Source organism: Panthera tigris, chromosome B1 (assembly GCF_018350195.1).
Source record: "Panthera tigris isolate Pti1 chromosome B1, P.tigris_Pti1_mat1.1, whole genome shotgun sequence".
Classification (NCBI taxonomy): domain Eukaryota; kingdom Metazoa; phylum Chordata; class Mammalia; order Carnivora; family Felidae; genus Panthera; species Panthera tigris.
Window position 1 is genome coordinate 148,645,097 of NC_056663.1, and position 27,438 is coordinate 148,672,534.

The 27,438-nt window shown below is 36.0% G+C and overlaps 1 protein-coding gene across 1 annotated transcript in view; it reads left to right on the forward strand.

Moving 5' to 3' along the window:
- Positions 1 to 18,861, forward strand: part of TMPRSS11E (transmembrane serine protease 11E) — a 38,850-nt gene extending 19,989 nt beyond the window's left edge. Inside the window, exons 4-10 of the mRNA XM_015539676.1 lie at positions 2,099 to 2,166; positions 5,026 to 5,189; positions 8,857 to 8,895; positions 10,977 to 11,154; positions 12,269 to 12,528; positions 13,118 to 13,260; positions 18,700 to 18,861. Coding sequence (XP_015395162.1) covers positions 2,099 to 2,166; positions 5,026 to 5,189; positions 8,857 to 8,895; positions 10,977 to 11,154; positions 12,269 to 12,528; positions 13,118 to 13,260; positions 18,700 to 18,861 — 1,014 coding nt within the window. The remainder of the gene's footprint in view (positions 1 to 2,098; positions 2,167 to 5,025; positions 5,190 to 8,856; positions 8,896 to 10,976; positions 11,155 to 12,268; positions 12,529 to 13,117; positions 13,261 to 18,699) is intronic.
- Positions 18,862 to 27,438: the final 8,577 nt, after the last annotated feature.

Genomic DNA, 27,438 nt, shown 5'->3' on the forward strand with positions numbered 1-27,438 from the left:
ATTTTGGGAATGTGAGGGTGACCCAAAATATGACTGTTGTATCCTATAGAAGACACCTTGAGCAAAAGACCATGAGACTGAAACTATTCAGACACATACTTGAATGGTATTTTGGTATTCAAAAATATCTGACCTTGGGCTGGTTTTTGGTATATGAGTCTATAGGAAATACATGGATACTCATCTCTACCTTTAAGACATCAACATTCATCCTCAGAGATGAATCAAATATTTTAAAAAGTGGAAAAATTATCAGTTTAGGCCAAGAGAGCAACAGTCTGTGTGATGATTCGAATCATTATCAGATTACTTAGAGAATAATTTGGACTTTTCCTGACAGTGTATGAGGTAATTTGTGGCATATGATGTGATGGAAAATACCCTAAACTAGAAGTTGGGACACTTAGTTTTAGAACCACCTGTTACCAATTTTCATTCTGGACAAATTTTCTTATGTGAAAATTAAGGTATTAGACTAAATAATTTTAAAATTGTCTTCCATATCCAACATCCTGAGTAAGAACATAATGGCAGTTATGTGCATAGAAACTGCCTAATAGACTAGAAGCCTGAGGATTTAAATACATTTTTAAGGAGGGGGTCAAATCCTGGTTGAATTTGTACTTATAAACAACAAATCAGGAAAATATCTGAATATACTCTCTTCTAAAACTGTATTATATATATATATATATATACACACACATATATAAACTGTATATGAATATACTCTCTTCTAAGACTATATTCATATACAGTCTATATATGTATATATATATATATATATATATATATATATATAAAATAAAGAAAAGAAAATGGAACTAAAAAGGTCAAAAAAGATGCAACTATTTGCCTTGTTTTTTGTGACATTCACTAAAATAAATTTTATAAGATCCAAAATGATTTACTTATGAAGAAATATAGATAGGACTCTTGACCACTCTTAAAATTAATAATAATTTTTAAATTATTTGATTAAATATAAGCCCTTAAATAAAAATATCCAAGTGAATGTTGTCATTAGAGGACTCACTTGTACTATGCTGATCTGTCTTATAATTGAAGTAACTGCTCTTGGGCACAAAGAGGAGTCAGCAAAAGATATGAAAGAATAAAAAGGCTCATTGTTCCTGTCAATCACTAGCTTGTAGTAACTGTGTTTGGTTAATATTCACACACTTGAAACCAAGAAATACTTGACATGTTTACCTTGACTTCTAATTTAAAATTTTAATTTGGCTAGAATTCTTTTAAAAAAATTTTTTTAAAATGTTTTTATTTATGTTTGAGACCGAGAGACAGAGACAGAGACAGAGCACAAGCTGGAGAGGGGCAGAGAGGGAGAGGGAGACATAGAATTGGAAGCAAGCTCCAGACTCCGAGCAGTCAGCACATAGCCCCACGCGGGGCTCAAACTCACAGACCATGAGATCATGACCTGAGATGAAGTCAGACGCTTAACCGACTGAGCCACCCAGGAGCTCCAAGTTGGATAGAATTCTTAATTATAGTAGTAAGAAATATCTCCACAAGATACATTCTGGTATCTTATTAAAGTAAACCTTACAGAACATATTAGGCTAAGTATCCTAGTTCACATGGGCCTAAGAGCATTTTGAGTACTGAAGTGGGTGCAGATAATGCCAGGATATTTGGTAACTTCTTCACAAGGTTTAAGAACCACATGACACTGTCATACACCCATATCTATGATCCAACCATCAGTTGGCGGAACTATTCAATTTCCTTTGTTTACCTACAGTAGAAGTCTGTATCTCAGGGTATGAATATTTACTCTTTCTTTTCATAAAACAGTGTGTTTATTCCTTTTTAGTCTCTTTCTGAGTGTACACAGCAGATGTCATTCTTGGCCAACTACTGTGGTTCCCAGATAACTCCTAAGGCAGAGTTCAGTTGAAATCACTGAGTAGAATACCAGAAAAGATTCTTTGAGATTCTTCAAGTTGAGTGAATTGTGAAGTGTTGATTAATGTTTCTTGTTTTGCTTTGTTTTGTTTTTAAATTTTCCATAGAGCTTTAAATTGACTTGTAGAAAATTATTCTTGCTGATGTATGTTGAATATTTTTGGAACAGGTAAAAAATGCATTTCATAAATCTCCATTGAGGGGAGAGTTTGTCAAGCCTCACATTATCAGGTTCAGGTATGTAAATCTAAAATGCTGACTTCTGAATATAATTTAAAACTAAAGCTGTTAACTTGGCTAGTAATAAATACTATTGGAAATATTAATGATATGATATAATTCAATTAAACCAATATTCATTTGACAACTGTTCTAAGGCATGGATTATAATTTGCTTTACTCATTCTCTAAATCCATAAGAAAGCATTTGCAAGGTGAGGTAAGGGACGAGTATTATTGGTGGCTATATTATTGAATTGTTCTTTGGGAATCTAATTACAAAAATAGGTACCTAAGCCATATTCCTTAGTTTAATAACCAATTGTTCCCTCTATAAAATAGCATAGTAGATGAGGTTTGTCTTACCCTCTTCATTCTCCTCTTTATGAATTTTGTTTACTTTTTTCATCTCTGTCTCTTTCTGCTCCAAATACATATTTAAGAAAATTCCAGATCTGATCATCTACCATCAATAAATAGAAGTTCAGAGCACAACATCTTAAGCAAAATACTATATAAGTATCTTAAATAATATATTGTCTTAATAAAAATTATTTGTATTTTTAAAAAATAGAATGAGAGCTGTTTCCAGTATCATTTCAATGACAAAAACTGCAAGTTACCTCTCAGTCTATCATTTAGCTGACATCTCTAAATGTCTAAACATCTCTAAATGAGGTGTTACTTTGACCACTTTCTTCTGAGAAGTCTGTATTCCCTGGGATTTGAAATACTATTCTTTCTTGATCTGTATCTACTTCTCCAATCCTTAAATTTTCACTCTCTCAAGGGGACTTCATGCACCCACATGACTTCATACTATCGAAATTCAAATTTCTATTTCCAATCTAAACTGTTTTTCTGATTTCTAGAGCTATCTGCCTGCCCATGCACATCTCCACATGTAGGTTCCACAGAAAATTCTCTAACTCAAGTGAAACCCACTGACACTAATGGGAAACCTGGACATCATCCTACTCTCCTCCATTTCCTGGGCCCCTCACATTTTATGAATAACCATGTTCTTCCAGTTCTACCTTCCAAATCACTTTCCAATTTGTTTACCTCTTCATCTTAGTAACCTTCTTACTCATTAGTATTTTTTCTACAATCAGTGGGAAGAAATGCAAGTTTGTACAAAAGATGAAGTTAGTCTTACAGATTTTAAGCTGAGATACTAGGGAACATGAGCCTGAAATACGAGTCTCACTCGGGGGAGGAAAAGGGAGCTGAGTTGAAGATATGCCTTTGCTCGTTCTCAAAGTACTAGAGAGTGTGGATGTAAACAGAATTTTTCAGAAAAAGGGTAATGCAAGGAAAAAAATGATGATGAAGAAAGCCTGAAGAAAATAATACGTAAGGAGATGGGGAAAAAATAGGAGCCAAGGAAATAGGGAAGGAGAAAGAAAAAAGAGATATCATGAGAAAGGCACCACTGATACAAAAGACAAAAAGTTTCAAGCATGGAATGGTCAGCATTGACAAATACTCCTGAGAGACCAAGTAATATGACCAGAAAGAATTAACTGGATATGCCAATGAAGAAGTCATTTAGTGTACAGAAAAGACTCAGTGGGATGGAAAGGGAGGAAGTAGATTGCAAGGAAGTAAATATGAGGCACAGTGTAATTTACCTTTTCAAGAAGGTTTGTTGTGATAAGGTGAGAGATAAGTTGAATAGCTGGGGTAGAGAGACAGTTTTGTTTGTTTTTGTTTCTATTAGTCAACCAGTATAGGAATAGTTTAAGAGAAGGAATAAAGAATAATTGTTGTACGGTGTTGCTGAGTCAGTGAAAGGGGTGAGATACATAACAATATTCTCATTACAGTCCTATTTGTTTTTTCAGATTACAAAAACAATATAAAATATATAAAATTCAAATAACACAATATCACATAAAATAGAAGGCAAAAACTCCCTCTCTAATAGTTCCATTTGCAGAAGTAACATAGCTTCTTAACAATTGGTTGTGTGGTATTTCACTACAAGTATGTGTCAGGGTTGATTTAGCCAATGCCCTTGTGATGGACACTTGGGTTGTTACATATTTTTTTCTGATTTAAAAACAAGGTTATGATAAACATTTGTATAAATCTCTTTGCACACACAAAAGTTTATTTGAAGGGAGTGCTGTATCAGAGAAATGGATCATCAAATGTATAATTGATAAACAAAACTGTCCTCTAAAAATAAGGTTCTAATTTACATTCCCATTTACAGTTTATATGAGAAGTCAATACACTGTATAGTGGGGAGTAAAATTCTTTGAGAACTGATTATATATGAAAAAAAAGGAGGTAGAGTAGCTGACAGAAAATGAGAAAGAGAAGTCAAGGATGACTCCAAGAAGTAATTCATCCAAACAACACTAAGGCTAATTAATGCTTTATCTTGAAAATATAATCACATGAAGTAACAACAATTTGGTCAAGCTTTCTAATATCCCTAGGATTAGAAGTTGTTTAGGAAAGCATGATGTTGCTTAGGAGATTTCACTGGATTTAAGCCACTGGGAATTAAACCTGGAGGCCAAACCCAGAGTTGATTTCACATTGATCATATGGTATATTTAATAGTATTAAATGGTTGACAAGAGGGTATCTTTTTATATTAATAACTAGATATTTTGGTGTTAAGGGACACCATGAACATACTATCTTACTATCAGGGAGGCTAAGTTGGAAGTTTTATATGTGGAAAACAATAGGAATATAGAATGAAACAAACTGGATCTTTTAAATTACATTATGGATTTGTTTTGTGTGTGTGTTTCAAATGGATGATAAAGAAAAAACTAGATTGTGATATTACCACAAATCTAATTTTGAACTTTATCTTTAAGACCATTTTTTTCTGTTTTTCTTTTTGATCCACAGTCCAGAGGAACATGGAGTGTTGGCTCATATGCTGCTGATTTTTAGATTTCGCTCTACTGAGGATCCTGAAGCCATCAATAAAATTATTCAACGTGTTCTAACTGAAAAGCTGCATGATGCTGTAGGACCCCCTAAATTAGATCCTGAATCAGTTGAAATTAAAAGTAAGTTTCTTTCTGTTATTTAGTTTAATTTTCTTACATAGAACAGCTCCATGTTAGTTTTGGTTTTAGGCACTGATTTTATTTATTTATTTATTTATTTATTTATGTATTTATTTATTTAAAATCCAAGTTAGGTAACATATGATTTCAGGAATAGAATTTAGTGATTAATCACTTAAATATAATACCCAGTGCTCATCCCAACAAGTGCCCTCTTAGGCACTGACTTTTAAAAATTGTTTTGGATATCCTTTAATTATGGAGTCTTGCCATCAATAGAACATTTATTTGGGACTAAATTGGTCCTAATAAAGTATTTTAATTTTAATACTACCCTAAACTTATGTCTCCTATGCACATCTCTCATTAACCCCGGGTCTGTGTTCTTTCTCTGTATTGGGACTTACACCTCAGCTCTAGCATCCAATTATACATGGAGAAAGTGGTTTTGTACATTCTTCTTCTTGTTGCTTCCACTTTATGTTCTGAGAGTATGATGTAAGGTTCATGCCATTCACACATTTGCCTTCAAGTTGCATTGATATACCTTGTTATAGCTTCTTTCCTTAGACCATTTACCAATGAAAAATTTATAATTTATTTATACTTATTTTTATATATTTTACAACTAATTTAAAAAGTCTGAGCTTTTTGTGTGGAGGATAGGGGAATGAAATAAGCAGGAGTATGTCCTCATTACCAGAAAGGAAGAAATATAGGAGATCCTCAGTGGAAATAAATGTTTGGTTAAGAGTTGTGTGCTATAGAACAATGCTAGTCATAGAAATACCATGTGGGCCAACCCTATGATCTTAAATTTTCTAGTATCCACATTAAAAAAGCAATAGTAAACATGTGAGCTTCATTTAAATAGTTTGATATTTAACCCACTATATCAAAGTATTATTATTTCAACAAGTAGTCAATAGAAAATTATTCATGAGATATTTTATATTCTTTTTTTTTTTGTACTAAGGCTTTGAAATCTAGTGTATATTTTGTTATTTATAGCACATTTCGGTTTAGACTAGCCACATTTCAAGAGCTACTAGGCACATGTGGCTAGTGGACACAGTATTGAACAGCACTAGAAAATAGAGAAGAGGGAACAAGTAGAAAGTATGAACATAATGTGCTAACATAAAAGCTGATAGACCTAACTAGCAGCATGACCTAATGGTCACCTACCCTGTTTGCTTAGGAAGAAAGACTTGGGTAGTTAGGACCAGCTACATAATTTATGAGGCATATTGCAAAATGCTGGACTCTTTTCAAAAAGCAACAAAAACTTACCACTAAGAGTATTAATATATAAGATTTCTTTCTTCTACAGTCTCTCTTGACTCGTCATAGTATTTTTATTTGCTAATTAATGCCATTCTATGTGAAAAAATTAAAATTTTAAATTACTAGCATGAGATGTATCATTCCTCTTCATGTTGTAAAATATCAATTTCAAATGCAAATATAAAAGCATTTAAGTATGTGGAATTATGAAAATTATACAACAGTATTTCACACATGCATGAATTTGGCTCTAATCAGATCAATAGAAAAACTATACAAGACTAGCTTCACAGTTTTTTTTTTCCCCTTGTTGATATGTGCACATTTTACCAATGTTCTCTACCTTCGGCTTAAGTAAGAAAGACCTGAAAAGTCCTTGTATGTCATCATTTTCAGCAGAAGCTGTTGGCTAATATAAAAAAGTAATGGGAGCAAGAAAGGATATAATAGGGCCCTTGGGTGGTTTGTGTCTAGTAGAATGCTATTGCTTTCTTTCTGTGTTCTGAGCAAGTCCTGCTTCAAACAGAAAACATGGTCTCCTGGACTGTCACTGCGTCCTGGTTCCTTAATGGGAAGCATCACACACTTATTTTGTACTCACTTTGAGTGTGCTGAACGTTGTGAATCCACTGGAATTCTGAGTTCATTGGGTATCACAAATGATATATGCAAATGGGCGCCAGGAGCCCATGGACACATATATTGTGTGTTATCTCCTCTGTGCATGTCATACCCCATTGCTCTTCAGACTTCACTTTTATTTATTTTTATTTTTAAGTTTATTCATTTATTTTGAGAGATGGGGGAGGGGCAGAGAGAGGGAGAGAGAGAGAATCCCAAGCAGGCTATGTGCTGTCAGTGCAGAGCCCAGTGCGGGGCTGTATCTCACAAAGGGTGACTTCATAACCTGGGCCAAAACCAAGAGTTGGAGACTTAACTGCCTAAGCCACCCAGGCTCCCCCAGACTTCACTTTTAAAGCACAAATTATAAAATATAAAATATTAAGAATTTCAAGACAGTGAGCATTAAACCAAATGCACAGTCATGCTGAGTGCATAGCCCAATGTAGATACACATCCATTAAGATGGCCCTTTAAGTGGTATCAAGAGCAAAGCCAGAACTTTCTCTAGGAAAAGTCTGAGCTAGAGAAGAACAGGTTATTTGAAACAAGGAGATAAGAGGTGATGATATTTAATATCTACAGAGAATAAATAGTCACTTCTTTATTTGAGCCATTTCCCCCCAAAATAGCCAGAATGGAGAAAGTCAGAAAGAAGCTTTCTAGAACATAGGTTCCTGGCATATAAATACTATTAAAGACTAAAAGAAAAATTAACATTAACATTTTTGTATTTAGAACACTGATTCTGCCATGTTCAAAGAGAATAGTTTTGGTCATTGGAAATCTACTGAATCAGGACATTTAACTGTGTGGAGTTTTATGTATCTGTTGGTTGGCTTAATGCTTGCATAGGGTTAGAGCCTGATTGTTGAGAAATAAATAAGCTAAGGAGCCATGCGCTAAAGTTGAAAAGAGGGCAAATTGTCTTTGCAAATTTCAGCAGAAAGAAAAATTAGAGAGATAACATTCTTTTTAAGTGAGAGTGAGGATGGATTTATGGACCTGCCATTCAAAAATGTTATACAGGGGCGCCTGGGTGGCTTGGTCGGTTAAGCGTCCGACTTCGGCTCAGGTCATGATCTCATGGTCCCTGAGTTCGAGCCCCGCGTCCGGCTCTGTGCTGACAGCTCAGAGCCTGGAGCCTGTTCCAGATTCTGTGTCTCCCTCTCTCTCTGTTCCTCCCCTGTTCATGCTCTGTTTCTCTCTCTCTCAAAAATGAATAAACGTTAAAAAAAAATTTTTTTTAAATGTTATACAAATGGGACTATGCCTGTGAGTTTAGTGGGGAAAAAATCTGAAATAATGGTCAGTAAAAATATCATTGCATTTAGGGAATCAATACCATGGTTTAGAAAAGTATTTCCACAAAAGGGGGAAATACTGCATCTTATTTGTGGTATGAAACTCAGATTCCTGGGTTTCATCATAAAACTACTGAATCAGAATTACTGGGAAGAGGAACAGGAACTGACAGTATAAAGATGCTCTCTCTGTGACTGTTATTCAGACTAAAGTTTAAAAACGCTGTTCAGATCTCCCTTTTCTCCAAGGTAATGAACATGCTTTACATATGATAAAATAACTGTGTTGCCTTTTTTTTTTTTTTTTTTTTTTTTTTTTTTTTTTTTTTTTTACACAATCTAGAGGTTCTGTCTTATAACAGAATTAACCAGCCTTTCCTATTTAAAGTACTCAGAGGCATTATGAAATCCTGATGTGCTGGCCCTGTTCTATTCACCATTTCTGTGTATTTCAGAAATCAACAAGACAGAAACAGACAACTTTCTGAACAGTTGTAAGTGTAACATATTTATTAAAATTGCATTACTTGAATGTTAACACTGGATCATTTAGGCTTACTTTGTGTGATATTATAGGGTCAGAATAAAGTTTGATTGATCTGTGCACAGCTCATGGTGCTTTATCTTATTGTTTGAAGCACATTTTATTACTAAATAATGAAAAAAATTGGGAGAACTTTGGAGTGGATATATGGGTTTCTGTGGCACAGATATAGTGGAAATGAGTTGTACACTTGTTAAAGAAGGGAAAAAAGACTCAGTGTTCTGGCTGCAGATATCTATAATACTCTTACAAACATTTTCTAAAGATTTTATAAAAGTAAACGGCATGTTGGCATTTTTCAGCTATAGGCAGAAGCTCATTGTTACTCTAAACAAAATCTTAATGATGATTTTTAAAAAAATTTTTAACGTTTATTTATTATTGAGAGACAGAGAGAGACAGAGCATGAGCATGGGAGGGGCAGAGAGAGGGGGAGACAGAATCTGAAGCAGGCTCCAGGATCTGAGCTGTCAGCACAGAGCCCAATGTGGGGCTCGAACCCATGGACTTTGAGATCATGACCTGAGCCGAAATCGGATGCCCAACTGACTGAGCCACCCAGGTGCCCCTTCATGATGATTGTTAATCCCATACTATGGAAATATCAGGCAACTATGGGGTTGGGTATATATTGATAAAATTATTGAAGGCTCAGATAGTATCTTTACCCATATTTTATTTATTATTTTTTTAACTTTATTTATTTTGAGGGAGAGAGAGAGCATGAGCAGAGGAGGGGCAAAGAGGGAGGGAGGGAGGGAGGGAGAGAGAGAGAGAGAGAGAGAGAGAGAGAGAGAGAGAATCCCAAGCAGGCTCCATGCTGTCAGCGCAGAGCCAGACGTGGGGTTGAACTCTCAAATTGTGAGATTGTGACCTGAGCTGAAATCCAGAGTTGGACGCTTAACTGACTGAGCCACCCAGGCACTCCTACCTATATTTTAAAAGTACTGACTCTAGGCCTAGTATTTCCCTTCACCTACAGCAGATTACTCCACCATGATTTAGAGGATACATTTGATAATTATGGAGTTAGTACATAATATATTTTTCTTAAATGATGGAAGGAAATGTGCTACTCACCAGCTTAGAGTATCAGTTAATTCATGAGCTTGATTAAACATGAGACCAAAGAATAATCCTGTTACGTAAATGGCATGTATTCTTGCCACTGATATTTATTGTGCTAGTGATGTATTAAGCAATAGAAATATAAAATGGATGAGATATAATACCTGTGTAAAGCAGCTTTTACTCTAGTGAGACTAGATGTATGAGATTAATGTATGAACACATACTTCTGAAGCAATGGGTCTCAAGCAAGAGAAATTTTGACCCCCATGGGATCATGACCCACTGTGACTTTGGTTATCATGGTTGAGGGGGGGATGCTACTGGCATCTAATATGTATAGGCCAAGGATTCTTCTGAACATTCGATCATATACAGGATCATATACAGGATACAGTGAAGAATTATGCATCTCAAAAATGTCAATAGAGCCAAGGCTGAGAAACCCTGTTACAAACAATATATATACACATATATAATATTATATATGTTTATGTATCATTAGCACATATAATAAACCCTGTTATAAACAATGCTTATATGTAAATAATATATATAATTAGTGTATATATGATATATAATTATATATAATTAGTACTGGTAACTCTACTAGCATATATACATGTATATATAAACAGACATATATACATATATACGTATATACACAGAGAGAGAGAGAGAGAAATGATGATGATGATGATAGAAGTATGAAAAAAGCCATAACTAATCCAGTTTGGGGGCAGAGGAATTGTTAGAGAAGGCATCTTAGAGGAGGTAATGAATGACTTAATCCTACAAGATGAAAAGATGTTAAATTAATGAACCACTATAGTTTAAGGAAAAGTAAGAACAAGAGAAAATGTTTGGTACTATTGGAGCACAAAGTATGAAAAACATTGAGATAGTAACGCAATTTGATACTTAGAAGCAACTGCTAAGTAAGGCATTGTCTCTCTTTGGCAGGCTGTGGGACACGAAGGAATAAAACTGCAAGACAGAGTCTCAGGATCGTTGGTGGGACACCTGTAGAGGAGGGAGAATGGCCTTGGCAAGCTAGCCTGCAGTGGGATGGGATGCATCGCTGTGGAGCAACTTTAATTAATAGCACGTGGCTTGTGAGTGCCGCTCACTGCTTTAGAACGTAAGTCTTGAAACTTGTGAATGACTGGGGTAAGCAAAGTGCACTCGTGCACTCGGGCTTGGCAGGAAGGAAATACCTTGCGAAGTTTGAAAGAGATGAGTTTTTTTTTTTTTTTTCTGTAATGTTTATTTATTTTTGAGAGAGATAGAGACCGAGTGCGAGCGAGGGAGGGGGAGGGAGAGAGGGAGACACAGAATCTGAAACAGGCTCCAGGCTTCCAGCCGCCAGCACAGAGCCTGATTGAGCCTGATGTCAAAGAGCCTTATCTCTCTGCTGTGTATCTATCAGGAATGGGGGCGGGGTGGATTGCAGATTTGACCTCAAAGGAGAAATTCTACATGGCAAGAAATAATTAAATATGAAGACATTTGGTAGTAACAAATTATACAACTGAAGTATTCCAAGGAATGAAGACCTTTCAACCTAATGCAAAATGCCTATGTATATAGGATAGTAATGTTTTGTTAAATTTATGTGTAGCCTTTTCAGTTTTCAGATAAATGTGTATGTTTGTGAGTAGGGAGCATGGTACATAGAATACATTTGTTCCTGCATCTGTACAAAATATGCTTTCTGTATGTCTCCTGGAGTCACTTATTCCTAGAAATGTCAAAAGGCTCTAGGATCTGGAGTAAGCGATTCAGTGCAGAGTGGCATGTATTTCCTAAAAACCACACCACTGTGGCATTTCCACCTCACCTTACTCCTGAGCCAGATTCTCAGATTGGAAAGAGTTTATTTTTATACATAGAAAGTGTAATTTTATTTTTATTTTTTTAAAGGTTTTTACTTAATTTTGAGAGAGAGAGAGAGAGAGAGAGAGCAAGCAGGGGAATGGCAGAGAGAGAGAGAGAGGGAGACACAGAATCCAAAGCAGGCTCCAGGCTCTGAACTGTCAGCACAGAGCCTGACGTGGGACATGAACCCATGAGCCACGAGATCATGACCTGAGCCGAAGTCAGACGCTTAACCGACTGAGCCACCCAGGAGCCCCAGAAACTGTAATTTTAAAAAGAAAACGTATGTTGACACCAGCAGCCTAAAATGTGTAATATAAGTCCTTACATTGGTAGCATAATAAAGTGGAATTTGCTGTTCATATTTTTTTCCTCAGGTATAAGGACCCAACCAGATGGACTGCTTCCTTTGGAGTAACAATAAAGACTCCAAAGATGAAGCAAGGCCTTCGAAGGATATTTGTCCATGAAAAATACAAGTATCCATCACATGACTATGATATTTCAGTTGCAGAGCTTTCTAGCCCGGTCCACTACACAAATGCAGTACATAGGATTTGTCTTCCTGATGCATCTCATGAGTTCCTACCAGGGGATGAGATGTTTGTGACAGGATTTGGAGCACTAGAAAATGATGGTGAGCATCTGAAGAGAAATCAAACCATAGTAGCCCAGTTTGGTATTCTAAGCCTTTTAAAGAATGGAATGTCATTATGCCAAAATATGCTGGTGCATTGGTCCTGTGGACCTGGGTAAGTCAGGCCCTGTTTGTAAATTAGGTCTTTTATAAGACACAAAGATTCCTTCATTGCTTTAGGTTACTATCAAGTGCCTCGCTACTACTGTAGTCATGGTGCTTGGTAAGGTGTCTGAAATAGTAAATATGTCTGAAGTTTTTACTAGGGATTTAACTGCATAGGAGATTAGGAATCACTAATATACTCAATTGTGAAGATGAGAGAATCGTATAGCCACCATTCTCCCTACTGAAATTACATTCTAAGTTTCACAATGGAACAGAAGTCACTTAAACAACATGATGCTCTCTCATAAGTATCTAACTTTTCATTTAAAGTAGTAAGGAAATCATTCTTTTCCCAAATATTACTGTACCTGAAAAAATACATATCCTAAATTGCCATCTTATCCAACAATTATGAAAGATTTTCTCAAGGTTTATAGAATATATGTATATCTACACATATAAAGAATTTTTTTGTCTTTAGGTAGTGGTCAAAATCATCTTCGGCAAGTACAGGTGGATCTCATAGACACTAAAACCTGTAACGAACCCCAATCTTACAATGGTGCCATAACTCCTAGAATGTTATGTGCTGGCTCCTTGAAAGGAAAAAGAGATGCATGCCAGGTACGTGGTTTGACCAGAAGTATGCTGTGTAATTTTTTGTTCATCTTTTATTTTGAAATCATTATAATTTGCAGAAGGTTTACAGAGGGGTCTCATGTATTCTTCACCTCGTTTTCCCCAAACATTGCATCTCACATCCTATAATACAATATAGAATCTAGGAAATTGACATTGGTGCAATGTGTGCTTCTAGTTCTATGGCATATTTTTTTACAAGTGTTGTATGTTTGTGTAACCATCACTCCAGCTGAGAGATATTCCATCACCACAAAGATCTCCTTTATAGTAACACTTACTTCTCTATCACTTTCTTTTTTTATCTTTTTTCATTTAAATTCCAGTTGGTTAGCATACAGTGCAATTTTAGTTTCCAGTGTAGAATATAGTGATTCAACAGTTCCATATCATGCCTGGTGCTCATCACTACAAGTGAACTCCTTAGTCCCCATCACCTATTTAACCAACCCCCCCACCTCCCTTCTGGTAACCATCAGTTTGTTCTCTACAGTTAAGAGTCTGCTTCTTGGTTTGCTTCCCTGTCTCTTTTTTTCCCCTCTGCTCATTTGTTTTGTTTTGTTTTAAATTTTTTAATGTTTATTTTTGAGAGAGGGAGACAGACAGAGTGTGAGTGTTTTGTTTTGTTTGCTTTGTTTCTTAAACTCCACATCTGAGTGAAATCATATGGTATTTATCTTTCTCCAATTTATTTTACTTAGCATAATACTCTCTAGCTCCATCCAAGTCATTATAAACGGCAAGATTTCATTCTTTTTATGACCGAGTAATATTCCATTATATATACATTATATATATAACCTATGTATATTATATGTATATAATATGTATATATGTATGTGTATATATATATACACACACACACTATGTGTATATATGTGTGTATATATATATATATATGTATATATATATACACTACATCTTCTTTATCCATTCATCAGTCAAAGGACATTTGGGTTGTTCCATAACTTGGCTGTTATAGATAATGCTGCTATTAGGGGAACATGTATCCCTTTGATATTTGTTTATTTATTTATTTATTTATTTATTTATTTATGTATTTATAAATTTACATCCAAGTTAGTTAGCATATAGTGCAACAATGATTTCAGGAGTAGATTCCTTAATGCCCCTTACCCATTTAGCACCCCCCTCCCAATCCCTCCAGCAACCCTCTGTTTCTTCTTTATATTTAAGAATCTCTTATGTTTTGTCCTCCTCCCTGTTTTTATATTAGTTTTGCTTTCCTTACTCTATGTTCATCTGTTTTGTATCTTAAATTCCTCGTATGACTGAAGTCATATGATATTTGTCTTTGACTGACTAATTTCGCTTAGCATAATACCCTCTAGTTCCATCCAAATAGTTGCAAATGGCAAGATTTCATTTTTTTTATTGCTGAGTAATACTCCACTGTGTATATATATATATATATATATATATATATATATACCATATCTTCTTTATCCATTCATCCATTCATGGATATTTGGGCTCTTTCTATACTTTGGCTATTGTTGATAGTGCTGCTATAAACATTGGTGTGCATGGGCCCCTTCAAACAGCATTCCTGTATCCCTTGGATAAATACCTAGTAGTGCAATTGCTGGGTCATAGAGTAGTTCTATTTTTAGTTTTTATTTTATTTTATTTATTTTATTTTTAGTTTTTTAAGGAACCTCCATACTGTTTACCAGAGTGGCTGCACCAGTTTGCATTCCCACCAGCAGTGCCAAAGAGATCCTCTTTCTCTGTATCCCCGCCATCTGTTGTTGCCTGAGTTGTTGATGTTAGCCATTCTGACAGTTGTAAGGTGGTATATCTCCATGTGGTTTTGATTTGTATTTCCCTGATGATGAGTGATGTGGAGCATTTTTTCATGTGTCGGTTGGCCATCTGGATGTCTTCTTTGGAGAAGTGTCTATTCATGTCTTTTGCCCATTTCTTCACTGGGTTATTTATTTTTTGGGTGTTGAGTTTGAGAAGTTCTTTATAGATTTGGATCTATGCCTTTATCTGATATGTCTACATATCTTTATCTGATATGTCTTTTGCAAATATCATCTCCCATTCTGTCAGTTACCTTTTAGTTTTGTTGATTGTTTCCTTCGCTGTGCAGAAGGTTTTTATTTTGATGAGGTCCCAGTAGTTCATTTTTGCTTTTGTTTCCCTTGCCTCCGGAGACATGTTGAGGAAGAAGTTGCTGCGGGCCAAGGTCAAAGAGGTTTTTGCCTGCTTTCTCCTCGAGGATTTTGATGGCTTCCTGTCTTACATTGAGGTCTTTCATCCATTTTGAGTTTATTTTTGTGTATGGTGTAAGAAAGTGGTCCAGGTTCATTCTTCTGCATGTCACTGTCCAGTTTCCCCAGCACCACTTGCTGAAGAGACTGTCTTTATTCCACTGGATATTCTTTCCTTCTTTGTCAAATATTAGTTGGCCATACGTTTGTGGTTCCATTTCTGGGTTCTCTATTCTGTTCCATTGATCTGAGTGTCTGTTTTTGTGCCAGTACCATACTCTCTTGATGATTACAGCTTTGTAATACAGCTTGAAGTCTGGGATTGTGATGCCTCCTGCTTTGGTTTTCTTTTTCAAGATTGCTTTGGCTATTCAGGGTCTTTTCTAGTTCCATACAAATTTTAGGATTGTTTGTTCTAGCTCTGAATGCTTGAGTTATTTTGATAAGTATTGCATTGAATATGTAGATTGCTTTGGGTTGTATCAACATTTAAATAGTATTTGTTCTCCTACGCAGGAGCATAGAATATTTTTCCATTTTTTTATGTCTTCTTCAATTTCTTTCATCAGCTTTCTATAAATTTCAGTGTATAGATTTTTCACCTCTTTGGTTAGATTTAATCCTAGGTATTTTACAGTTTTTGGTGCAATTGTAAATGGGACCGATCCTTGATTTCTCTTTCTGTTGCTTCATTGTTGTTATATAGGAAAACAATCGATTTCTGTGCATTGATTTTATATCCTGTGATTTTGCTGAATTCATTGATTGGTCCCAGCAGTTTTTTTGGTGGAATTTTTTGGGTTTTCCATATAGAGTATCATGTCATCTGCAAAGAGTGAAAGGTTGACCTCCTCCTGGCCGATTTGGATGCCTTTTATTTCTTTGTGTTGTCTTATTGCTGAGGCTAAGACTTCCAGTAGTATCTTGAATAACAGTGGTGAGAGTGGACATCCCTGTCTTGTTCCTGACCTTAGGGGGAAAGCTCTCAGTTTTTCCCCATTGATAACGATATTAGCGTTGGGTCTTTCATATATGGCTTTTATGATTTCGAGGTATGATCCTTCTATCCCTACTTTCTTGAGGTTTCTATCAAGAAAGGATTCTGTATTTTGTTCAATGCTTTCTCTGGATCTATTGAGAGCATCATGTGGTTCTTGTCCTTTCTTTTATTGATGTGATGAATCACATTGATTGTTTTGCAGGTATTGAACTGGCCCTGCATCCCAGGTATAAATCCCACTTGGTCGTGGTGAATAATTTTTTAAATGTATTGTTGGATCTGGTTGGCTAATATCTTTTTGAGGATTTTTGCATCCATGTTCATCAGAATAATTGGTCTATGGTTCTCCTTTTTAGTAGGGCCTTTGTCTGGTTTTAGAATCAAGGTAATGCTGGCTTCATAGAAAGAGTTTGGAAGTTTTCCTTCCATTTCTATTTTTTGGAACAGCTTCAAGAGAATAGGTGTTAACTCTTCTTTAAATATTTGGTAGAATTCCCCTGGAAAGCCATCTGGCCCTGGACTCTTATTTTTTCGCAGATTTTTGATTACTAATTCAATTTCCTTACTGGTTATGGGTCTGCTCAAATTTTCTATTTCTTCCTGTTTCAGTTTTGGTAGTTTATATGTTTCTAGGAATTTGTCCATCGCTTCCGGATAGGGCACAGACACCTTTAAAATATTTTTTAAAAATAGAGCCCCAAAGACTTCTACCTGTGCAACAGCTCAGTTGAGAGCTTTTTTTCTCTTTTTCTGAATGGCATAATTTTACTCCCATTGTTCCGGCATTCATGCCTAAGACAAAACACATATAAACCATCACAACTTCCATCTTATAATGACATAATTCCCTGATAATGTGTGAACTAATTAGTTTCAGTAGGACAGACTATCTTTCCGTTTTTGATAATTGCTGGTGGACATCACCTGATGCATCTTGTAATCTGTTAGCTATTCTGATTTTTCCATTAATTACTTTATTCTCAGACTCATTTTTTCCTGTCTCTTAAGCAGATTTAAATTTTGTTGTCTCTGTAATGTCTATTTCTGCATCCTAATCTGCTCTGCCTTCATATAGGCTTGGGTTTTAATTATCAAAATGATTTATTTGGATGCTACCTGTACTTACACTCTTTTTGTATCTCCTACCACCTACGAGGCTATACATCAACACTTATTGGTGAATTGATTTAAAAATTACAAACACGTTATTCCAAATTCAGTTACTATTAGCATTAGTTAACATGTTTACATGAACAAAAGAAAATGCACAAAGAAGTTAGTATAATGCAGAGGGGAAAAGCCAAATGTCTGAGTTAGAGCACTCTGGATTCAAATTCAATTCTGCTACTGAATACATGTGCCATCAGGCAAATTACTTAATTTCTCCAAGTTGTGATTTCCTCATTGTTAATATGGAGAAAATGAAATCTTGCTCCATGTTTTGTTGCCAGAATTAACATGAGTGAATTAGATAATATGTTAATTCAGAGCTCCATAGAGTGCTGAACACCTAATGGGTGGTCAGTACTAAAGACCCCATGATTCTGAGGCAAGATCAGCCTGTACCTTGTTTTTCTGAGCTATATAAAGAAACAGCCCTCGGGAGTTCACAAGGCATAAACAATCGGAATTTGTGGTTTTAAATATGTATTTACTAAGTTCTATTTTATGCCAGGCTCTATGCTAAGCACTTTATATTTACTGTTTTATCTAATCTTCAAAATTATCATCAGAGGATAATTATATATAATTATTAGGAGCATTACAAATATATAAATTAAAGGTCTTAGCCGGCTGGAAGAGCCAGACTTGACATTTAAACCCAGGTGTCTGACTCTAGTGTCTGTCCTTTTTATCAGTAATAGACTCTCCACCCTTCTTTTGGGAGCTATGTTACACTGATAAAGAATATGAGGAATTATAGTCTCAGATGTACCAGATAAGAGTACTCTTTTCCAAAGAGATGGCTCCTTTAATCTCAGTGTACCCACCTCTGAATCTAAGCTAATGCTTCAAGTAGTGGATCTCCTCCCTTATGTGAATTACTGACACAGGTTATCACTTCTGCATCTGAGCACACTGATTTTTGAAAACTTCCCTTTCATTAAATTCAAATTAGAAAAATAACAAAAACTGCCATAATGAACTGAATTATTAGTTACCAATCTCTCTCTTCTCCTGTAGGGTGACTCTGGAGGACCACTGGTTAGTCCAGATGCTAGAGATATCTGGTATCTTGCTGGAATAGTGAGCTGGGGAGATGAATGTGGACAACCTAACAAGCCTGGTGTTTATACTAGAGTGACTGCTTTCCGAGACTGGATCCATTCCAAAACTGGTATCTAAGAGAGAAAAATCTAGTAGAATGGAACACATTTTTGTGTATAGGCCATTCTCAAAGATACAGAATTGCAGAAGTCTTGCAGGTCACTTGGATATGACCCATCTAACTAACCTGTTTGCTTGATGCACATATTTCCTTCCTACCTCTGCTCCACACTGAGCGTCCTGCTTCTGTCAGATAGATTCTGTCCCAATTTGCGTTCATTTGTTTTCTAGAAGCTTTTTCATCAAAATTTTGGCTTGTTGACGTAAATTTCTTATGCATATTATGCATATATATATATATATATATATATATATAATTTGAAGCAATTCCTTCTTTCATTTTTCCAACTTCTCTTATCTCAGATCTCTGCTTTCAAGGTGCAGAACAAAGGGTCAAAGGAAATGTAAAAAGGAAAGAACTATATTTTTATGTACAAAAAAGTATTAGGAATTTCTTTTTCCTTAAAGGAATGAGGAAAATGATAATATTCATTATGACAGGTCAAGCAAACAGAAAGCAGAATACAAAACACTTAATGATGGAGAAAGAATGGGAATTAAGGAAGTACAGAGAAACCAAGATATAGTTTTATTTTCATTTCTAGCTAACATCTACAGTGATAAGTGTGGGGACAATTCTGTTTTCCTGTGACCTACAATAATTATACAGATTCTATATAATGTACTTGTTCTAAGTTAAAGCAAATAATATTTATTTAGTCTTGCATTACTGAAAGTATCAATATATTATAATGAAAACATCATCCATTTACTTGATATTATGATAGCCCATGAAGAAGGGGAAGATGGGAAAATATCACTACTCAATGTATTGCAAATGCTTTAAAAATCTGAGGTTATGAAAATTCATTTAAGAACAACCAGTATACCTTACGTATTAAGATTTTTTTGTGGTTGACTAGACGAGAATGAAGAGAGAATTAGTATTTAATGAAAAGGAACTATCACCAAGGGCTTGTGTGCTTGTGATTAAAGCTTTTCCAGCTACAAAGCCTGGAAAGGAATAAGGTCCAGGTGTTAATGTATAGTTGTAGTCATGCAAATGGAAGTGAGACCTCCATTGGAGATGATTACACATCTTTGCCTGCTACCTGCTTTTCCAGCCCATGGCCTGAGCACTTCCCTGGGCTTGGATCAGAAGATATCCTCCCTGCTGTGTCTAGTATGGCACAGAATTGCTAACTGCTTACATACAAAACTGAAGACGGAAAGCCAAATATCAGCCATTTTCATAATTTTATTTTTGGTAATTTACTAAGCTGTGAGAGACATAACACGCAAGTGATCTAGGCCATCATGAAGTTAGAACTCATGCCATGTTAATGGTGAGATTTCACTAAAGTTTTCATTACCCTTACCTGCTCATATATAGCTATTCACCAAATTCTGTATTGGGCCATAACCACTTTGAAAACCACAATCAGTAGGAAAAATTTGACTTTTATTGACCTGAATAATATTGGCATATGAACTGGTAAAATTTAGGCACTTGGCTAAAATAAGATGAAAACTGACATGAATGGACGTGTTTGATATTTTGCACAAATTATTTTTGTTTCATTTAATATTCTGAAAAAAATAAAATTGAGGCAAGTGATGAATTTTAAACAAAGATTTAAGTACATTTCAAACTAAATTACTCTCAGTGTTCTATTCAAAATTGACCCCCTGTTTCAGTATCTTCTGTAGTTGGGCCTCTAGATGGCACCTGTAAGCTGTGGGAAGATAGAAAAAGATGTCTGGATCTTCAAGTGCTAAAAACCGTAGTAGAAATTCTGTGTTAGGGATTTTTTTATAAAAGCAAAAGAATACAATTCCTCTCTTTGAAGGCATTTAAAAATAAGTACACATAAATTGACATCATGGTCAATATTTTCCAGATTTCTGGAGGCGAGTTTCCAAACTAAAAATTTATAACATGTGATGTGAGGAATTTCTTCTGCAAGCCAACTTGAAGAGATTTAAATTAAGGAGAAATTTTAGGAGTTTAATTTCACAATGGCATCATAGTCCTCAGAGAAATACTTTTGATACTATCTTTTACAAAAGATTTGAGAAACAGAGGTTGGGTCACAGTGAAAATATGAGCAGTAGTTCAAACTTTATGTGCACAGAGAAATAGATAATACGATAGGTCATATTTTTAAAATAACTTCTTTTGAAAAAAGATAACATGTGGAGGGTTTTAGCATTTTTGAACATGTCTATTTTAACTATGTCATTGGAGAAAGTTAAGTCATGACTGAAATAACATTTATTAATTGTATAAGCGGTATGCAGTTCCTTTTATATCTTTTATCTCTCTTCCCACAGTACCTAGTAAAGTGCTTTGTATGTCATAGTCTTTCAATGTGTTGCTTTATTTTTATATTATGCAGAAAACATAGCTTTATTATTGTTTACACATTGACTTTAAGAAGTAATCCAGATTTTACATTAACTGTGATTTAAGCCAGGTGATTAAACACTCTAAACCTCAATATACTCCCTTATAAGACAGGGATAATAATATTACCTCAAATGATCGATTGTAGAGACTACAATGAGATAACATTTGAAAGTGCTTAGCAGAGTTCTTGGCACATAGTGGGTGCTCAAGAAATGGTAGCTATTATAATTATTACTTTAATTAAACGGCAATCTTGTTTTAAACAATTGGTACTTGATCATTAGATAATTAGATAATTAGAATAATAGAATAGGCCAATTTCTTGTTTAGTTAGGACTCCTCCTGGAAGTCTTTCTTGACTCCCTCAAGTGAATATAACATCCTCTTTTCTGAAATTCCTTACCATCTAAAAAAAAACACTTTAAGATTTTCCCAGATAATCATAGATTCACATATAGTTGTAAAATATAAAACAGAGAGATCATGTGTATCATTTACCTAGTTTCCCACAATGGTAAACATCTTGCTTAGCTATAATATAATATCACAGCCAAGAAGTCAACATTGAGACAATCCATCAATCCATCAACCTTATTCAGATTTCACCAGCTTTAAAAGCATGCAGTTATGTGGGTATGTATGTGTTTAATTCTGTAATTTTATCATGTGTAGATTTATGTAATCCCCACCACAGATGAGGTACAGCATAGTTTGATCTCAAGGATCCCTCAAATTACCCATAGCCACCTGGCTCCTTCCCTATCCCTGTCCTCAGTCTTTAACTCCTGATAACCATTAATCTCTTCTATATGTTTATGATTTTGTCAATTCAAGAATGGTAATGGAATCATACTCTATGAAACCTTTAGAGGTTAGCTTTTTCACTCAGTATACTTCCATTGGCATCAATCCAAGTTATGTGTGTCAATAGTTCATTCTTTTATTACTGAGTAGCATTCTATGGTATGGATGTACCACAATTTGTTTAACCATTCACTCACTGAAGGGCATTTGAAGTGTGTACAATTTTTGACTATCATGAATAAAGCAACTATAACATTTGTGTGTCGGTGTGTAGGTTTTGTGTGAACATTCATTCCTATGGGACTAATACCCTAGAGGGCATTAATGGTCATATGGTAAGCACATGCTTAGTTTTCAAAGAAACTGTTATATTCTTTTCATCTGGTTTCTTACCATTTTTTTAAACCTCTCTGTACCTACACTCTCTCCCCATGTTTTCTAAAACTGTTTTTAAAGTTTATTTATTTTCAGAGAGAGAGAATAAGCAGGGGAGGGGGAGAGAGAGAGAGAGAGAGAGAGAGAATCCCAAGCAGGCTCTGTGCTGGCATCACAGAGCCTGACACAGGGCTTGATCCCATGACCCTGAGATTATGACCTGAGCTGAAATCAAGAGTTGGATGCTCAAATGACTGAGCCATCCAGGCACCCCTCCCCATGTTTTTTTAGAGATGTGTGAATAGATCTGATACAACAACTAGACCATAAGCCCTCTCAGGTGGGGACCATGGCCGTTTCATTTTTATAACCTTTATAGTTCATAGGAAAGTATAATATTTATGGCACATACTCAATAAAGATTTATGAAATAAAGATTGAAGACAGTAATAAAAGAAAGCAAATAGGAATACATGAGAAATTTTAAAAAAGGAATTACTTTGGGGAGAAAAAAATTAACAGTGTTGCCTTCATGAATTCATTATGCCATAATTTTTATAATTCTGGACTTTACCACAGTACCTCCAAGTACCTCATATTGCTTGATATATAATCTTGCTCTCTGTACTCTCCCACATGGTATACAATCAAATACAGACTAAAAGACATGGATTATGTGATAATCTTATCCTTGTGCCTGTTTATTTCCTGATACATAATGTCTTTGATGGTTTTCTGATGAATCTGTATCAATTTCTACGCTGTATTTGTGGAGTGGATTCAAGTACAAGGATATATCTTATATCTGTGTTGGTATTAATTTTTATAACCCTGACTCTATGAGTTTTTTGTTCTAGTAATGTTTTTATTGTACAACTCTCAAGGTGGGGTGGAAGACAGAGAGGCCTGTTACATGTAATTAGATGTGCCTTAGTCGACACTGATCCATTAATCAATACTTCTTTGGCACAGCTGTAGCCAGTTTAAATAAATAACAGTGTCAATCACTCTAATCACTGCCCTGCACATACCTTTGACTCCTGCTTTTCATTCTTGCTTCACCACCCTATGACATTTGCTTTTTACCACAACCCTGATAAAATCCAGATCTCCACCTACTCTTTTCCTATAGTGTGCCATTGAACATGTTTGGAGAAAAACACAAAACCACTCTGACAGATCTGACTTCAAATGCATGATCACAAATCTCCAGTGCACTCTCAGGGCTTCCCCAACATCATATGATACTTCACTGTTCACCTTCCCATTCTCCCAGATTTCTGTTTCACATCTCTTCCTCTCCTCAACTCCCCTATCACCTTCTTCTGCATCCCATTCTCCACTGATGATCTTGCTTCTCACCTCCTTCACTGGAAATCGAAGCATTCTGAAGAAACCCTCCACCACCTCTATTCGCGTGTCAGCGGCTACTTCTGCACACTTGGCCTTCCTGCCTGTTGCCCCAGGTGCTCTGATTGAAAGCCAATTTCCCCACCTATACACTAGATCCCATATTCTCTCACCTACGTAGGTAATTCGCTTCAGCAACTCCTCCTTCCCTCTCCTACATCAAATTTTCTTTTTGTTATTTTCTCAACCTTAAAACAGACACACACACACACACACACACACACACCAAAATGATCTCCACTCAACTTTTTCTACCCGTTGCAGCTCCAAGACTTTGCAGGAAAGCTTTTTGAAAAAATCACTCTATATTTACTACCTGTTTACTACCTCCTATAACCTCTGCTTCTGTTATTCCTTAAGCACATTTCAATCAAATTTTGGCTTCGTAATTTCTCTAAAACTGCTCTTCACAAGGACACTAATAGTCTCCATGTTGCTAAATCTAATGGTGAGTTCTCATCTTACATGTCTCATCAATCGCATTTGGCACAGTTAATCCCTGCCTCCTCCTTGTTAGATCCTCTTCTTTTTCTTTCAGGTCACTACATATTCCTGATTTCCTGCTACTCTCAGACTTTGTACTCACAGGTAGTCTCATTTTCTGGTTGCCACCCTTGTCCTTGCGCTCCTAATGTTAGCTTACACCAGGGCTAAGACCTTATTATTCTTCCTTGGTGATCTCATTCAGTCTCATGGTTTTAAATACCGTCTATATGATGACATTTCCAGATTTTTATCTCTGGCTCAGACCTCTCTTCTCAAGTCCAAACTCCTATGTCCAATGGTCTATTGGTATCTCCATTACTGGTATCTCCATTAAGATGTATAATAACCATTTCTTTAAAAAAATTCTTTTTAATGTTTATTTATTTTTGAGAGACAGAGAGAGAGACAGAGCATGAGTAGGGGAGGGGCAGAGAGAGAGGAGACACAGACTCTGAAGCAGACTCCAGCTCCAAGCTGTCAGCACAGATCCTGACGTGGGGCTCAAACTCACGAGCTGTGAGATCTGAGCTGAAGTTGGGTGCCTAACTGACTGAGTCACCCATGTGTCCCTCTAATAATCGTTTCAAACACAATGTGTCTTGTCTCCAAACATGTTGTACCCACTGTCTTCCCCACCTCAGTCAATGCCAGTCTTCCAGTTGCTCAGGCACTAAAACTCTTGACTTCTCTCTTTCTTTCATATCCCAGATCTAGAATTTTCTAGTATAATATTCTCTAGAATTTTGCCTAAACTCAAGCTCACTTATCAATTATTTGTAAATTTATCTTCTGTTCCCCTTTGAAAAGAATATCATTTGCTACTTTTTCCATTCTCTGAATCTCCAAAATTCCAAGGCCTGTGTCTCCCTCTCTCTTTGACTCTCCCCCACTGTGCACACTCTCTCAAGCATTTCATGAATTCTTCTGCCTCCACACTTTCATTTTTGCTGCTTTTCTACCTGGGAAGCTATTTCCCTAAATAGTCATGTGATTTTCCCTGTTCTCTTTTCATTCAAGTCTCTGCTCAGATGTTGATCTTCAGAGAAGCCTACTTTGACCATTGTATCTTGTATAATCGCTTCTTTCATTTTCCTTTTTACCATACTTTACATATCTTTATAGCAATCATTTCTACCTGACACTACACACACACACACACACACACATACACAAATGCACACGCATGCACACACACACACTGAGTATAATCCAGTATAATCTCATTTTAATTACATCTGCAAAGATTATTCTTCCAAATAAGGTCACATTCTGAAGTTCCAGTTGGGGGACAATACTCAACACAGTACAGTGCCCAAGACAGAAGCTACAGTCTTTTTGTATCCTTGGAAGTGACCTAATCTAATCTTGGAAGCAACATCCTGCTGCATTTAATTTGGTAGAAGTGAGTCAGTAAGTCCAGTCCATCCTCAAGGGAGGAGATCGCACAAGGGTGGTTGTGACCCTTGTGTGTCATACAAGGGTGATTCCAGGAGGTTGACACTCTGGAGGGCCATTTTAGAGGCTCCCTACCATGAGCATGGACTTGGAAGGGGTCTTTTGAAGTTAAGGCTCCAAGCTGTTGCTGTGATTGACTCTATGATCTTAGCTTTAGTTCTCCTGAAAGCAGAAGCTGAAACAATGGCTTCCATGCAGATAGGCTCCTGGAAGTGGTCCTACGAACGGCGGGCGGGGTGGAGGTGTTGGGAGGAAATAGCAAGGGGAAAACCAAGACTTGGCTATGTGATTGAGTTGGAACCTCTGGGGGAATGGTTCTCCATCCCACAGGGATTTCTGAAGGGCTGTATGGAATGCTTCTCAGAATTATCCATCTGAGAAAATAAAGAAGGAACATTTCCCCTCACCGATTGAGAGCTGCCCCATGGTGAATTACCTGTTTGCGCTTCCAGGTTGTGCAAATGTCAGGGTTGATCTGACTCCCATTGCTCCCATGCTGAAGTTTCTAAAGAAGTTTCTAAAGAAGTCTTACAATGCTTGAGGTGAAGTGATGTCTGAAGTCTATGCGGAACTATTTGCCATTTTTGCATTTGGAATTGAGGTGAGACCAAGAAGAAATAAAGAGTGCCCAAGAGATTTATGGTAAAAGGGAGAGGTTAGGAGAAATTGGAAATTCAATGACAAAAGAATTTGCCTTTTCTAAGTCAGAAATAGTTCACCTACATAACTGTCATATGCCTTCCCTCCCATTTTAGTTCTCAAGACTAAAAACTATGGCTGTCCTCCTGTGTAAGGCCTAACTATTCTGTGCCCTAAAGTTACTGTTGATCAGATTAACCATTGACTTGCTGCTCTCACTGCTCCCATGTATTTATGTATGTAAATATTCACATACATAAATATAATAGTTTTGTTATAAAGGCATTGGTCTTAAGGTCTGGGCTGTTAATTTATATCATAGTCGTGGATCTAAAAAGATAAAAATCAAATAAGCCAAAAATCAGCCAAAATAATAAAAGTGATTGTCATCTCTAGATCAGTGCTTTCTAACAGAAATATAATGTAAGCTACACATGTATTTTAATTTTCTAGTGGACACACTTAAAAAAGTAAAAAGAAACATGTGGCAGGTGGCCACAAGATGGGCCACATTGTCATGATGATTATTTTGAATTAAAAAAGCAGTTAAAACCCATTAGATTCAGGAAGAGCTCTTTACTTCCCCCCTCAACTGCCTAAAAATTTAGAAGGAGGACTTGCTCTAGGAAGAGAACTATTACCATAGTTAATTACACACTGAACTAGATATGGTAGAACCTAGCAAAGCCTTCCCCTTTTTCTCTTTAGACTTGCCCAATGTGTACCATAGTTTGCTTGTCCACAAGTGCAGTTCCTCTACTATTTCCTAATGAACTCATTTTGCTGGTAAAATAACCAGCCATTTTATTTTTAAGGTTGACAATACAGCCATAGTAGTTCAAAATACTGGGCTTATTTTATTATTTCTGCAGTGACATTTATTAAGGATTATTCAAAAGATTTAGTGGCTTAAAAAAACATTTTATTTCAAATTAATTTTTGACTTCTAGAAAGTTGCAAAAATCGTAAACAATGTTCCCTTATATTACTCGCCCCACCATGTCTCATGCAAACAT